The sequence below is a fragment of the Peromyscus eremicus genome, chromosome X, assembly GCF_949786415.1.
Source record: "Peromyscus eremicus chromosome X, PerEre_H2_v1, whole genome shotgun sequence".
NCBI lineage: Eukaryota > Metazoa > Chordata > Mammalia > Rodentia > Cricetidae > Peromyscus > Peromyscus eremicus.
In genome coordinates this window covers 16,114,346-16,129,184 of record NC_081439.1, presented here as the reverse complement: position 1 = coordinate 16,129,184, position 14,839 = coordinate 16,114,346, and the positions used below count along the sequence as shown (strand labels likewise).

The window sequence follows — 14,839 nt, the reverse complement described above, 5'->3', positions numbered from 1 at the left end:
GAACTCAGAGAGATCCACTTCCCTCTGCCTCCCAAGTGTTGGGATTAAAGGTGTAAGTTACCACCACCCTGTCAAAGCTTCTGTTTTTTTTTTTTTGTTGTTGTTTGTTTTTTGGTTTTTTTTTTTTTTGGTTTTTTGAGACAAGGTTTCTCTGTGTAGCTTTGCGCCTTTCCTGGAACTCACTCTGTAGACCAGGCTGGCCTCGAACTCACAGAGATCCGCCTGGCTCTGCCTCCCGAGTGCTGGGATTAAAGGCGTGCGCCACCACGGCCTGGCCAAAGCTTCTGTTTTTAATAGATGGTGATTAACACAGAGACCCACAACTAGTCAAGGTGCATAGAACAAGACAGTGTGCAGTGTTCAGCCTTAAATGAGATGGATGGATAGATAGATGGAAGGCTCAGGGATCATTGTAAAAGACGGGGCAAAAATATTTTAAGAGCCAGAGATGAGCTGGGCAGTGATGAGCTGGATAGCTGCTAGGAAAGGGAGAGACTGATTTCTTTTAGACTGTAGTCACTGGTAGATCAACCATACTCCAGTGGAAGGCCACAGATCGAATATATGGGAAGCACAAATTGGATTTGATGGGGTTAATCAAAAAGGACAGAAAGCTGGGTGGATAGGGAAGGGGGTGGCTCTGGGAGGAGTCAGGGAAGAGGGATGAGTAGGATCAAAACACATTGTATGAAATCTGCAAAGAACAGAAAAAAATAGCAAAATATTCCAAATATTGGTTTTGATTTTGGCATGTGCCTGTTTGGCAGGTGCCCTTAGGACATGTTTCTGCGTTTATATGGCAGAGCAGGTCTACCTTCTAGCTGAATTTGAAGACAAAGACTCCTCCTCTGGCCCATTCTCACTGGAACCTGACCCTGCGTCTCCCGCATCTCTTTCTGGAAAGTTCAGCTGCCAACTCTCCCTCCTTCCCTGGCCAGCAGCATCCTGTCTCCCTTCTCCCAGCTGTAGCCTTGGCTTAATCTCAAGACAACCATTAGAGCTGCAGACTGGGCCTTGGCTGTTAACTCTCTGATAACCTGGGACGAACAGCTCCACAGCTCTGGACTCATTTTCCCATATGCAAACTGGGGACAATGCGTGTGTGCAGCCCTTCTGAGAAACTGGTGAGAACTAGGGAGAGTAATAGATGGCCCCAGCAGTTGGGGCTCCTCAGAGATGATGCAAACTCCTCTTAATAGCTCCCCAAATTTTGTCTTTCCCAGCTAAGAGGTGCTGCCTGGGGACAGCTGGAATTTCTGAGGTCGGAGCTGGGCAGAGAAAGAGAACAGAGGGAGTGGAGGAGACAGAGCAGTAACAAAAAGGAAAGCACTCTTCGGGCAACCAGGCCTGCAGGAGAAGGTAGAGTCCCAGCTGGAGGGAGAAAGGAGAGGCTGAAGGCATAGCTGCCCCAACCCTTGCCGCCACCCCCGAACATGAATGGGCTCCAGCTCCACTGTCTTGGGCCACCTTCAGGGTAGCACCGCATCCAGACCATGCTTGGTCTAGCAGACGTCCCCTCGGAAAAATGCAAGCACACAGCTCTGTGAAATGTGTTCTTTACAGCAACAAGCCCAAGGGGAGTCCAGCAGTTCCTTCTCAGAAGTCTACGAGTCTCCTGACCGTAAGGGGACTGTATAAAATGGGGTAATTTCGGGAGTGCAAAGATACTTTCAGAAAGCGGGAGCTGTCTGCCAAGCAAGGAGCTTCCCAAGGACTGCACCCTCCTGCAAAACAGGTTTCGGTAAAAGGTCTCTTTGATTCTTAGTTTTGGTTTGTTTTTATGAGACAGGGTCTCATTAATATAGCCCAGGCTGGATTAGAACTCATTTGGGCTGGGCGGTGGTGGCGCACGCCTTTAGTCCCAGCACTCGGGAGGCAGAGACAGGTGGATCTCTGTGAGTTCGAGGCCAGCCTGGGCTACCAAGTGAGTTCCAGGACAGGCTCCAAAGCTACACAGAGAAACCCTGTCTCGAAAAAACAAAAAACAAAACAAACAAAAAAATAGAACTCATTTGGTACCCTAGACTGACCTCAAACTCATGATAATTCCCCTGCCTCAGCCTCCCAAACACTTGGTTTACAGTTGTATATTGCTGTCCTCCTTCAACTTTTCGTTTATTTGTTTTTGAAACAGGGTCTCATGTAGCCCAGGCTGGCCTGAAACTTAAACGAGAACAAACTCGAACTCCTGATCTTCCTGCTTCTACCTCCTTGTTTTTGTTGTTTTTAAGGTTCCTCTGTAAAAGGAAGAATTTGGGTAGAATAGAAGAGCTTTCTTCCAAGTGAGGGATAGTGTGTAAGGGAGGCGAGTTCTACAGAAACCCGTTATAAAGCAGATGGCCTGTCAGTAAATGAAAGACTGACAAGGGAGAAAGCTTGTCCATAAAACAGAGGAACTTTTTTCTTGTGAAGGGTTTTCTATAAAGGGTGCACCCTTGTGTGAAGTGAGGAGCTTTCTGTAGAAGACGACAGGATAAAGTAATAGGGAGCGGTGGGAACTAGGTAAACTATAGAGCACATGCCTCACAATGCAACAGACACCATCATCCCCTCCATCCTCACAGGAACAGTGCCCTGTATGTCAGGGCTTCCAATATTTCAAGAGTTTTATATGGAATCCCCTAGTGAGCAGGCTGCCAGGCAGTGGTGGGGCACCCCTTTAATCCCAGCACTCGGGAGGCAGAGGCAGGCGGATCTCTGTGAGTTTGAGACCAGCCTGGTCCACAGAGTGAGTTCCAGGACAGCCAGGGCTACACAGAGAAACCTTGTCTCGAAAAACCGAAAAAAGGGAGCAGGCCAATTGAAACAAAAATACTGGAAGGGCAACTTGTGGCTTTTCATGTTAAGTAGTTATTTAGGCCTCTTATACCTGCGGTGTTTACCTTTTTAAATTTGTTAATCTATTATTATTATTATTATTATTATTATTATTACTATTATTATTATTATAGAGGGGGTCAGAGGACAACTTTGTGAAGGTAGTTCTCTCCTTCCCCCTTTACATGGGTTCTGGGGGTGAAATCAGGTCAACAGGCTTTCAAGGCAAGTGTCTTTACCCACTAAAACACCTTGCCAGCCCTGCTGTTTACCCTATATTGATATGCTCTGGCCCTTGGGTAGCAGCCTCAGAGGCTCCTTGTCCCAACTCTTGAAAGGGCCGAGCCTCTTCTGGACCTAGAATGTCAAGGAAGCTATTTCATATAATATTTGTCAGGCAGTCTCTGAATTGAAATCTGCTTTTGAGGACTGAAGAATATATAGAATTCTCTAGAACTTAAGCTGTCATATTTTTTTTTAAGACAGGGTCTCTAGCCTAGACTGACCTCAAAAATCCCTATGTAGTCCAGAATGACCTTGAGCTTATGATCTCCGTCTCCATCTACAGAGTACATGTCTGACCTTGCAGCAGGGACCTCTTCTTCCTCAGCCTCCTCAGCCTCTTCCTCCTTTTCTTGTTCTTCTTCTGGCAAGGTCTCACTTTGTAGCCGAGGCTAGCCTGGAACTCACTATGTAGTCCAGGCTGGTTTTGGACTCCTAGTGATCCTCTTGCCTCCACCTCCAGAGTGCTGGGATTACAGATAGATACCAGTGCAGGGTGTTCATGCGGTGCTGGGGGGGGGGGCGCCCAACACAGGGCTTTGTGCATGCCAATCAAGCACACTGAGCAAGCACACTACCAATGGCACTACACTAAGCTGCTACTTAATAGATGCTATGAGGTATGGAAATTCAAATGCTTAGTGAACGTTTATTCTAGGTCGGGCATCATGTTGACATGCTCCTAATAACTCTATGAGCTATTAATTCCATTGTATACATAAAGAGACAGGTACAGCGAGGTTCGGTGGTGACACACACCTTTAATCCCAGCACTCGGAGAGGCAGAGGCAGGCGGCTCTCTGTGTTGAAGGTCAGCACGGTCTATATAATGAGTTCCAGGACAGCCAGACCTACACAGTGAGAACGTGTCATTTAAAAAAAAAATGACAGAAAAGGAAAAGGAAGGAAGAGAGGAAGGAGTGAGAGAGGGAGGACAGGAAGGAAGGAAATGAAAGGGAGGCATAAAGCAGCAAAGTGGACTTGAAGCTCCACAGCTGGAGTAACTGAGCTGCAGCTGGATCCTAGGTGTGTCTGTGTGTAGTCACAGAGCACGGTCCGTGGGGCTTTGCTGAACTGGGAAGGAAATCATACTTGGAAGGAGGAAGAAGACAACTTTATAAAGGAGGTGGTTTAAGTTGAGCTGTCCTGAATAGGGTGTGTTTTTGTTGTATACACAGACGGACTCAGAATGGTCCTACAGACAAGAAAAGTGGACAAAAGGGTAGATACCCGGAAAGGTGTACAGATGATGAAAGCAGATGACTAAAGGGTAGAGTGTGCTGGGTTTGCAAGAAGGTTCCAGAATAGGAAGGACTGGCAGGAAATGCCAAAAGATGCAGGCCGCCACCCCCATCTGCTACCCCAGCCACACTCTTAGAACACTGACTTAAGGGAGCATAGTGGCAGATACACAAACAGATAAAACAGGCAGACCCATACAGAGAAGCAGCCAGAAACTTCCAGGGCTAAGACGGAGCCAAATGACATAATCTACAGCACACAGCACACAGTGATGCAAAGACCCACATGCACATATACAGATGCACAGACAAACGTAGACACACGCATCCAGAAAGAACAGTAAGACAGAAAACAACCCATGGAGACAAAGACTGTCAAGAGGACAGGCACGCATGAGCACACACACACACACAGAGAGAGAGAGAGAGAGAGAGAGAGAGAGAGAGAGAGAGAGAGAGAGAGAGAGAAACCGACCACTGCCACCGAAGAGCACACGTGGCCCATCCGTTTTCTATCTGCTTGATTGCTATTAAGGCCTGGCCACCTCCTCTGGTCTTCTCTGGACAGAGGGGGTAGCTCCACCCCTGGGAGGAGCTGGGGACTTCAGAGGACAGGAAGGGAAGGGAGTGGAGCTGCAGCTGGGAGCACTGGGGACAGTAATTACCCAGTGCTGGGGCTGCCACGCTGGCTGGAATTACCCTCCCAATGAGGACAAAGCCACTAGAGGGATGATCCCTCTGACCCCTGTCTTGACCCCAGGGTTGTCCCCCTAAAACCAATGCATCCACCCTCCCACCCACTAGAAGCCTGGTCCAATCTGAGAACCGCATACACAGAGGAGTTAGGAGAGGAAAAGCTATAAAAAGAAAACTGGGCATGATGGTACATGGCAGTAATCCTAGCACTTGGGAGACAAGAGGCAGAAGGACCAAGGGTTCAAGACCAGCCCAACTACATAGTAAGTTTAAGGCCAGCCTGGATTACACGAAACCCTGTCTCAAAACCCAAACAAACAAACAAATCTCAATAAAGAAAGATTCTGGGGAAAAGACAAGGAAGCAGGAGGCAGGAAACCTTCAGAAACCCAGATAGATATAAGAGGAAAGACAGAAAATGGGACAAGTCAGAATGGAGATGGACACAAGGTGGTCTGCACGGGGCATGGAAGTCACCGAGGGATGCAGGCAAAATGGCAGGCGAGGGCCATCTGTTGAACATGGCTACAATGGGCCTCTGGGCTTTGCCTGTGGCATTTAATCCATACGATAGCCCTAAGAGGTGGGAATGCAGGGCATTTTATAGTTAAGAAAACTGAGGCACGGAGAAGCAGGACCACAGGAAACTTTCCAAGGTAGCAGACGTGGGTCTGGGAGGGGGGCTCTCCCCATCACTGCAAGAGACAGGGCTCAAAGATCCCGGAAGGCATTCTCCAGAGAGAGAAAGTCCCAGAGACTGGGAAACTCACCCTAAAAGACGCACAGCGAGAGAGACTTCCACCTTCCCTAACTCCCTCCCTTGCTGCCCTGCAGTGTGAGAGGGGTTGTACCTACACCTGGAATGTATTAGGTGGGGAGGCCCGGGCTGGGGGAGCCAGGAAGAAGCTGGAGGGGGGGCAGAGAAGGTGAAGGCAAAGCAAGGGACGCAGCGTGGGCGGCTGCAGCGGCAGGCAGTGCTGGCCTGATGGGCTAGCGGAAGGGCTTCTATGCCAGCTGCAGCTCCCAGGGGCCAGCCCTGCCAGTCCCGCCTTTCCCACTTTCCAGAGCAGACTTTTGCTCAGCGACTTAACCCTTTCCCTTTCAGGGCCACTGTGAAGCATAAGGCAGGAAGTGGGGCAGACAGCCGAAAGGGAAAAGGCAGCGGGATAGCCCACTGTGCCCTGGCAGCTCTAGTCACACACCTGTGACTTACATCCTGTCCTTACTTTGGGGCCCAGGAAGATACATCTGGTGCCTGTTGCACACTGTTCTAGATGAAGTCTTACGTCGGGGGCTCCTAAGACCCAGTGTATCCTAAAAACAATAAACATCCCTACCCCAGCCAACAGTTAGCTCCTCCTCTTGCCTTTCCCATTCCAGGAACAGCAAGCACCTCCATTCACCCAAGCGGTCCAAGTCACAGACTGACCTTTTTCCACCACTCCTTAACCCACACAACCAACCAACTCCCAAGTCCTGCAGACAGGGGCCCTTTAGTAGCTCTAGAGTCCATACGATGTCCGCTTCCAGTCTCTGTTTCCCTCCATCCTCAGGGCCCTCACTCTCCATAGTCCAGCCAGGCTTCTTCTAGCCTTGGGGTGAACTCTGAACTCCAGAAAAGAGGAACAAGAAAGGCCTAAGCTCATGAACACTGCCCCACACCCATCCTTGAGCCACAATGGCCTCTTGTCTATTCCTCGAAAGTGCTTTCTTCCGCCCGGGGCTTTGGCGCACGTCGTTCGTTCTGCAGCCTGAACTCTTTGCCCACGTCTTCTCACCTCTGGACATCTAATTATCCTTCAGGTCTGAACATTAATGTGTCACCTGCCTCCTCTCCATGTGTCCCTGAAACACCTGTGCTGGGAATGACTTGCAGCGTGTCTTTCCTGCTAGATGTGAGCTCCATGAGGACAGGGACATATCTCAGCACACCTCACAAAGCTGAGCACACTGTAGGCCCTCGACACACATGTTAAGGAAACAGCCTCCTTTCCCCACCTTTCTCTCTTAGAGGTTCACCGAGTATTTATGGCTGTCATGTGATAGCCCAGGCAAATGGGATAAGCCATGTTAGAGATGGGGAAGCTAAAGCTGGGAGACGGGAAGTGAGGATAAGGAACCAATGGCAGGTCCGGGAGTGCTGAGGTCCCGTCAGTGGACACCCTAGAACCGTGACGCCAGGTATTCTGGAGGTATAATGCCTTCCAGGTTGAAGGAACTGGACACTAGAGCCCTGGAGGGCTGGATTTGTGGCTCGAGGGGTGTCTGTTCTCTCTGCATTAAGGAACTGAAATCCAAGAGGCTAGCCAACGACAGGCTATGCTTCCTGCCCTCATTCCAGACAGGTCCTAGCCCCACCCAGCCAGCGTCTGGCCAGCACCACATCTGCCTAAGGCATTTAGTTAACTGGCTGCAGAAAGCCACTGCTTATGTCTGTGTAGGGTACTGTTAGCTGTCACTCACTCTGGAGGGAGGAGGGAGCCCTCACTGGGCCCTCCTTGGATAGGACATCTGAAAGGGCTGAAGAGCGGAGTGCCATGCAGCTACACTGGAAACTTACAATTCCTTTAATCTGGGGAAGCCCTTTTGCTTACCTGCCCAGTCTTGACATTTTGTTGTTTAATTGAAAAGCTCCGGCTGACTAGGAACGGAATCTAAGATGTTTCCCAAATCTAGGCTCTCCAAAAATCCTGCAAACCTCACCACCTAGCTCACCACTGTTCCTAGCCTGAGACCCCTCTGTTTTCCTCCAAGAAACCAAACCAAACCAAACCTCCTGAGGCCTCTCAGATGCCCTCACCATGGAAAACAAGGAAGGAGGCACACAAACACTTTTCTGGTAATGTGTGATATACCTTTCAGGAGTTCTTTGCAAAAGCCAGCTATTCTCAATGTGTGTGCAATAGGTCTCAGCTCCATGCAAATGGATTTTTTTTTTAATCCTGATGTGATCAGACACCAGCCGCCCTGGGAGTTGAACCCAGGTCCTCTGGAACATCAGTCAGTGCTCTTAACCGCTGAGCCATGTCTCTTCCCCCATGCAAATGTTTTTAAAGCTGCCACACACAAAGAGACTTATCAGAATGTGGCTTTACTGACCTCAGCATCTGTCTTCAAGGATGCAACAGAACCTCAGACTCATACCCTGCATTAGAGCCACCTTGTGATTTACGGTATATGTTGGTGGTGAACACTCCCAAACATCTCTCACATAGAAATCTTTCTGGAGATTTATAACCCTAAATCCAAATGTCTGCTGACCATCACTACCTAGCTATCCTCCTAGGTCTCAAACTGGGCGAGTCTCAAACACAACCCATTACTTTCCCCTAAACTGGCTCCTTCTCTTGTGTAGATGGCTCCACTATCATCCACTAGGTCACTATAGCTGGTTTCAGAAAACTACCCCAAACCATCCTGAATTTTTCCTCCTTTCTTGACCTTTACAGCCATTACCAAGGCTTGTCCATGTTGGAACTTAAATGTTCTTCCAATCCACCTTCCACCTGCTACAACTTTAACCTACGCTACCATCACCTTTCACAAAATACATGACACTCACAAGTTTGTCCCCTCCGCACACTTCCACTTTTTGTTTTGTTTTGTTTTTCGAGACAGGGTTTCTCTGTGCAGCTTTGCGCCTTTCCTGGAACTCGTTCTGTAGACCAGGCTGGCCTCCAAACTCACAGAGATCCGCCTGGCTCTGCCTCCTGAGTGCTGGGATTAAAGGCGTGCGCCACCACCGCCCAGCAAGAGACAGGGTTTCTTTAAGTGGCTTTGGCTATCCTGGAATTGGCTCTGTAGTTCCAGGCCAGCGCTGGGACTAAAGGTGTGAGCCCCCACCGCCTGGCTTAATGCTTCCTGAATTAACCTGTTATCCTTGCACAGGGCCATGTTATTCTTCTCTGTATCATTCCAATTTTAGCATACATGCTGCTAAAGCAAGCACACACTTCTACTCTTAATCCCTTCCATCCATTTTCCATGTGCACTTAATGAAACTTTGAAACATCAGCACCTAAGCACATCACTTCCCCATGAATAAGCCCTCGACCAGCCTGCTTGCCCTCAGGACAAAGTCCCTTTGCTAGCCTTATCCCTCCACTCTTCCCCAGTACTGGTCCTCTAATCAGTGCCTCTAATCAGTGCCTCGTGTTTGCTTTTCTTTGCTGACACCAGACCTTCTAGCTGAACTGACCTCCATGTTTTCTAGGTCTATGAGCCATAATAGACATACTTCTAAGTCCCTTCCCTTGAGACAGGATGGAGGCTTGCATTGGGCACTGCTGATACCAAATTTCCTATGCCCAAAGTTCCAGAACCTCAACTGTCTTCCAACTTAACAATAGTCAAATGTCAGCCATCACAAAAAGCAGGAAAGAAAGGTAAACTGAGGCACCCAGTGTTTGTGTACATGGGGGCAAGGGATTAAGTCTCTTTCTTAAAACCCATGCTTCCTTTCTGAGCTTGGAGTGAGTTGAAGGACATTCATATGTGACTCTAGGAAGAAGACTTCAGAGACAATGCTCACTCGCTACAGGACCATGGCTGAATCACCACCTCTCTGAGTCTCCATTGACTCAATCGGAAAATAAGCCTGGCTTCTTTCTACCCCTAGGCTATGCACCAAAATCACCTGGGAATCTTTTGTTGCTGTTGTTGAGACAGGGTCTCACTATGTAGTCCTGGCTGGCCTGGAACCCAGAGATCCTTCTGCCTCTGCCTGGGATTAAAGGTATGCACCATTCCACCTGTCCCTTATCTGGGAATCTTTTTTGAAACCAGATTCCTGGATTCTAACTCCAAGACTCTGGAGCTCTGAGAATGACATTTACTCTTCAAGGTCAACAAAGAATTCTACTGCTTACTGAGGGTAGAAAGCCCAGAAGCAGCCAGTGTCTAGGGACTTTGCAGCACTGAACAATTGGAGTCTCTAAAGATGTAACCAAGAACGAACCAGTTCCTTCTGCTACTTTCATTAGCTGTTCTCTCACCCCCCACAAAACAGCTGATCGCAGCACTGGGGAGGCAGAGGCAGGCGGATCTCTGTGAGTTCGAGGCCAGCCTGGTCTACAGAGCAAGTTCCAAAACAGCCAGGGCTGTTACACCCTGTCTCGAAAAACCAAAAACCAAACCAAACAAACCAACCAAACAAACAAAATGGCCCTAGCATCCAGTCCAACTCCCTTGATTGACCTAGGGTCAGGCCCCAAGCTCTCGCCAACCCCCAGCATGTGGGAAGACACTGTGGGCCTCAGTTCTGAGGATTCAGTAGGATTCTTCCAAATCCCTATGCATAACCCTACACTGGGAAGCCCTTCGCTAACCCTCTCCACAACCTGTCTGGTATCTCACTTGGTTATCCCAGTGACCCAAGGAAGCCTTGGGCTTCATCAGCCTAGGAAATGAGCATAACACTTTCCACCAGAAACTAGACAGAATAACAAAAAGAAAGGGCCCAGAGGTAATTCAGAGCTCTTCAAATGGATAAGACATAATTATTATTTTCACACCACCCACCCCCTGCTGCTCTGGGATCTGCCACTGGGACCAAAGGCTGGTGATTCAATAAAAGCCTCAGGAGAACGAAGGAGGAAGTCAGCAGGCACATGAATAGCTTAACATGTGGACTAAAATGTCTCCAGCCCTTCCATTGAAGTTCAGGTCTCTGTCTCTCTGTGTCTCTGTCTCTCTCTGTATCTCTGTGTCTCTCTCCCTCCTTCCTGCTCTCCCTCTTATACACCAATCCTGCCCATGTTGAGCCAATTACAGGCAAGCCCTGTGGAGAGAGAAGCAAGTCACTTGTGCCTACCCCTGGGCTGGCTGTGCAGAGGGGGAGGCGGGCCTCTCACAACCCATGCTACTGTGAATCATATGGCTCAGTGCCCGCCTTGTCAGGACTTGAGAAATTCCTCAGCCTCTTCTTCAGAAGGGTTTTCTCTCTTCATACTTTATTCTTAAGTCCTCAGTGGCTGAGGGCTTTGCAAACAAGAATCTTACAGATTCCTAGATATCGTTCTCTAGATGAGGGGAACCGAGGCACCAAGAACTGAAGCCATCCATCCAGGGTCATACAGTAAGTTAGGAATGGCTAGATGGGATAGCAAGTCTTTCCCTGACACCGTTTTTTATTCCCAATCTTTACCTTTTATTAAAATAAAAGACACCTAGCCGGGTGGTGGTGGTGGTGGTGGTGGTGGTGGTGGTGCACGCCTTTAATCCCAGCATTTGGGAGGCAGAGGCAGGTGAATCTCCATGAGTTGAGTTCAAGGCTAGCCTGGTCTACAGAGCAAGTTCCAGGACAGCCAGGACTGTTACACAGAGAAATCTCTTGTCCTAAAAATTAAAAAAACATTATATATATATATATATATATATATATATATATATATATATATATATGACACCTGCCGGGCAGTGGTGGCGCACACCTTTAGTTTCAGCACTCGGGAGGCAGAGGCAAGCAAATCTCTGTGAGTTCAAGGCCAGCCTGATCTACAGAGTGAGTTCCAGGACAGCCAGGACTGTTACACAGAGAAATCTCTTGTCCTAAAAATTAAAAAAACATTATATATATATATATATATATATATATATATATATATATATATATGACACCTGCCGGGCAGTGGTGGCGCACACCTTTAGTTTCAGCACTCGGGAGGCAGAGGCAAGCAAATCTCTGTGAGTTCAAGGCCAGCCTGGTCTACAGAGTGAGTTCCAGGACAGCCAGGGCTACAGAGAAGCCCTGTTTCAAAAATCCAAATTTAAAAAAGCTAAAAAAAATAAAAGACGCCCATCATGCTATTATAGAGGCAAGGACTTAACTGGGGCAAAGGATCCTGAAAACACTGTGTTGATTTGGGGAGAAGAAGAGAATGGTTTGGGAAGGGCACTCTGCTTTGGAATTTGGAAGAACTAACTGGTGGAGTAGAAAAGCAAGCTCAGTATCAACTCCATGTTGACTAGAGAGGGCAGAGGCCAAGGGTCAAGACCTTCCTAGCTACTGACTCCCAGACCAAGAGTATTTGCTGAGTGGGAACTCAGTGTCCTCTTAGGCAACAGTTACAGAGGGTCTACTGTGTATTTCCTTACCATCTATTCAGACGTTTGTTGAAGAAGTATTTACTGAGTGCCTGCCATATACTAGGTACTACACTAGTCCCTTAGGTATACAGTACAGAACAAAACAGACACAAACCCCTTGCCCTCAAGGAGCTCACATTCTGGTGGCATAAGAACAGCCATAACCAAGTAGACACATATATATAAGAGGGGACTTTCAGCCGGTATTAAATGTAAGGATAGACACGCACTGGCAGCTGTGACGGAGATTCAGAAGAGGGGCCCTACTTAGAAGTGGTCAGGGAAGGTCTCTCAGAGGGGACATTTGAGCTGAGCCCAGAAAGATGAGGAGCAAGCCAGGTGGAGGGCTGAGGGAAGGGTTAGCAGGCACAAGGCAGAGCAAAAGCTCTGCACTGGGTGAGTTGTGGGTGTTCAGGGATCTGAAGGGAGGAGCTAAAATAAAGTCAGTATGCAGGAGCAGCCCCCTCTCCGAAGCATGTGTCCAGGGGAGTTTGGAAAGCCAGCAGAAGCAACAAGCAGAGCATTAAAAGGGTTGTCAGCTGGCCATCTCCAGTTCACAATGTGGGGGGGTGGAGGGGTGGGTGGGGGTTGAAATCTCCCAGAGGTTCCATAACTATCCAAACAACAGACAGCAGTGAGAGGCACATCCTGCCCATGTTTTATGCTTCACTAATGGTTACCTGGTACTGAGCCACAGTCCTAGTGACCTGTGGAAGCTGAGATAGGAGCTCTGGAGACAGCTAGATGCCCAGCACCTCCTTCAGTGGCAGTGAAGACAGGGCGGGTATGCACTGCTCTTCCTTCAAGGCTCCTAGACTCAGGCCCACGTGAGACTATCCTAGAGGCTCTCTCTGCTAGGCTGCTCAGATACTCAGGGCTATGAAAAGGCCCATCCAGGTCTGTGGCCCCAGCCTGACCTGGAGTTGTTCCACCACTGCAAACCCAAGCAACCATCCTGATTATCTTTCCAAACAATCTGCTGGCCCTGCAGCTCTCCCTTCTGACCTTTCTGTTCTCCTACCTACCTGCCCCTTCAGTCCTTTCCTCCAGGCTCATCTCCACCCTTCTCTCTCATCAGTATCTCCTATTTCTCCCCCGCCCCCTTGTACTCTGGCCACACACACCTAGCAAGAGCACAATCTAGGGTCAGTCCACCATCTCCCTCTCTCTTTTTCTCATACTTCAGGGCTACTGAATAGTATAGGGGGAAATCACTTAAGTAGAAAGCTTGGCATTACTCTCCAGCTTCAGTTTGGGGAAGCAAAAAAGACCACGGATTCCATAATGACAGTGTGACCTTGGACAAGTTACTTCCCAGAGCCTCTATCTACACCCCTAAAAATGTGGTTGATGATATTCACTTCAGATGGCTCCTGAAGCTGAAACAAGAATCCTCGTAAAAGTACCCAGTTCAGTGCCATGCACAAATGTAGGCACTTAGCTAGTGGGAGACTTCTTTTCTCCTATTCCCCCAACCACATCCCCATTGCTGCCTTGAAATCCTGCCCCCTTTCCTTGGGAGTGCTTCCTCTCCTGTTAGCCTCAGCAGTTGGAAGAGAAAGGAGTCTTATGGATTGAGGGCGCAAGGGACAGACAAGAGCAAAGAGCAAAAGGCTGAAAGAACCGGACTGAAGGCTGCCGGAGGGGGAGGAATAGCGTTTGAGGGGACCCAAGGGGCTAGGGTGAGCACGTCGGCCCCAAGCCCTGGAACAAGACCCCGTTCCCAGTACCAGGCCCGTGGCCCAGGTTCCCATGCTGTCTGGATCACTCACCAGGCCGAGGCTGCGAGCCCTCCAGGTGGTAGGAGAAGCGCAGGGCCCGGTGGTGCTGTGGACTAGGGCCGCAGGGCAAGACCCGGGAGCTTGGAGGAGCTCCCAGGCTGGCATCCGAGGGTCCGACAAACTGCGGATCCAAAGGGCCTCCAAGAGCCGAGCCTGAGCCCCTGCGCACCGGCAGTCCGGGTTCCAAGGCTCCAGGGTCCGAGTCGGCACAGGCCAGTGGAGCGGCGCCAGGGGTATTCGCCGCCAAGCGTTCGGGATCCGAAGGCCCAGGGCCCCCCGGGACTCGGTGGCCATGCATGGTCCGGGCCTGGGCGCGGGGCCCGGGCTCCCCGCTTGGCTCCAGTTCCTGGGGCGGAGGCGCGGGCGGAGAAGGCCCGGCGCCCGGCGGAGCAGCGGCCTCAGGCTCGGGGGGCGGGGCTGCGGGCTCAGCCCCACTGCGGAGACTGGAGCCCCCGACCCGGGCTCCGGCCAGCAGCCGTGGCGGCAGCAGCAGCAGCCGCGGCCACTGCCGTTGCCGCGCCAGGCATCGCCGGCCCTGGCCCCAAGCGGGGAGTGGGCTCGGCGGGGCCGGGGGCCCGCGGGGGAGCGCTGTCTATGCGGCTGCGGCTGGGCGAGGGTCGGGGGCTGCGCTAGGCGCGGGCTCTCCCGATGGACCGCCAGTCACTTCCGTGGCCGGGGGCGAGCGGCCAGCTGGATCCCAGTGCGGGGGTCTCTCCTTTCGCCCGGAATGAGAATCGACCTGGGTTCTCTGGGCTGGTCGGGAAGGGTTCTTCCTCCCGCCGCAGCGGAGGCTGGGGGCGGAGGAGAGGGGAGGGGAGAGAGGAGAGGAAGGAGGGAAGAGAGGACGGCCGTGGCCGGGAGGCGCGCGTGTGCGCCGCGCTCTCCGACTATGAGGCTTGCCTTCGGGCAGTCCTCCAGGACGATGCTCCAGCCGTG

At 50.4% G+C, this 14,839-nt stretch overlaps 1 protein-coding gene and 1 pseudogene across 1 annotated transcript in view; both read right to left on the bottom strand.

Annotated features, from left to right (window-relative positions):
• Positions 1-14,222, bottom strand: part of Fgd1 (FYVE, RhoGEF and PH domain containing 1) — a 44,091-nt gene extending 29,869 nt beyond the window's left edge. The window contains exon 1 of the mRNA XM_059250430.1: positions 13,895-14,222. Within this exon, the coding sequence (XP_059106413.1) occupies positions 13,895-14,201 (307 nt within the window). The 5' untranslated portion in view covers positions 14,202-14,222. The remainder of the gene's footprint in view (positions 1-13,894) is intronic.
• Positions 8,888-8,981, bottom strand: LOC131900267 (U6 spliceosomal RNA; annotated as a pseudogene).
• Positions 14,223-14,839: the final 617 nt, after the last annotated feature.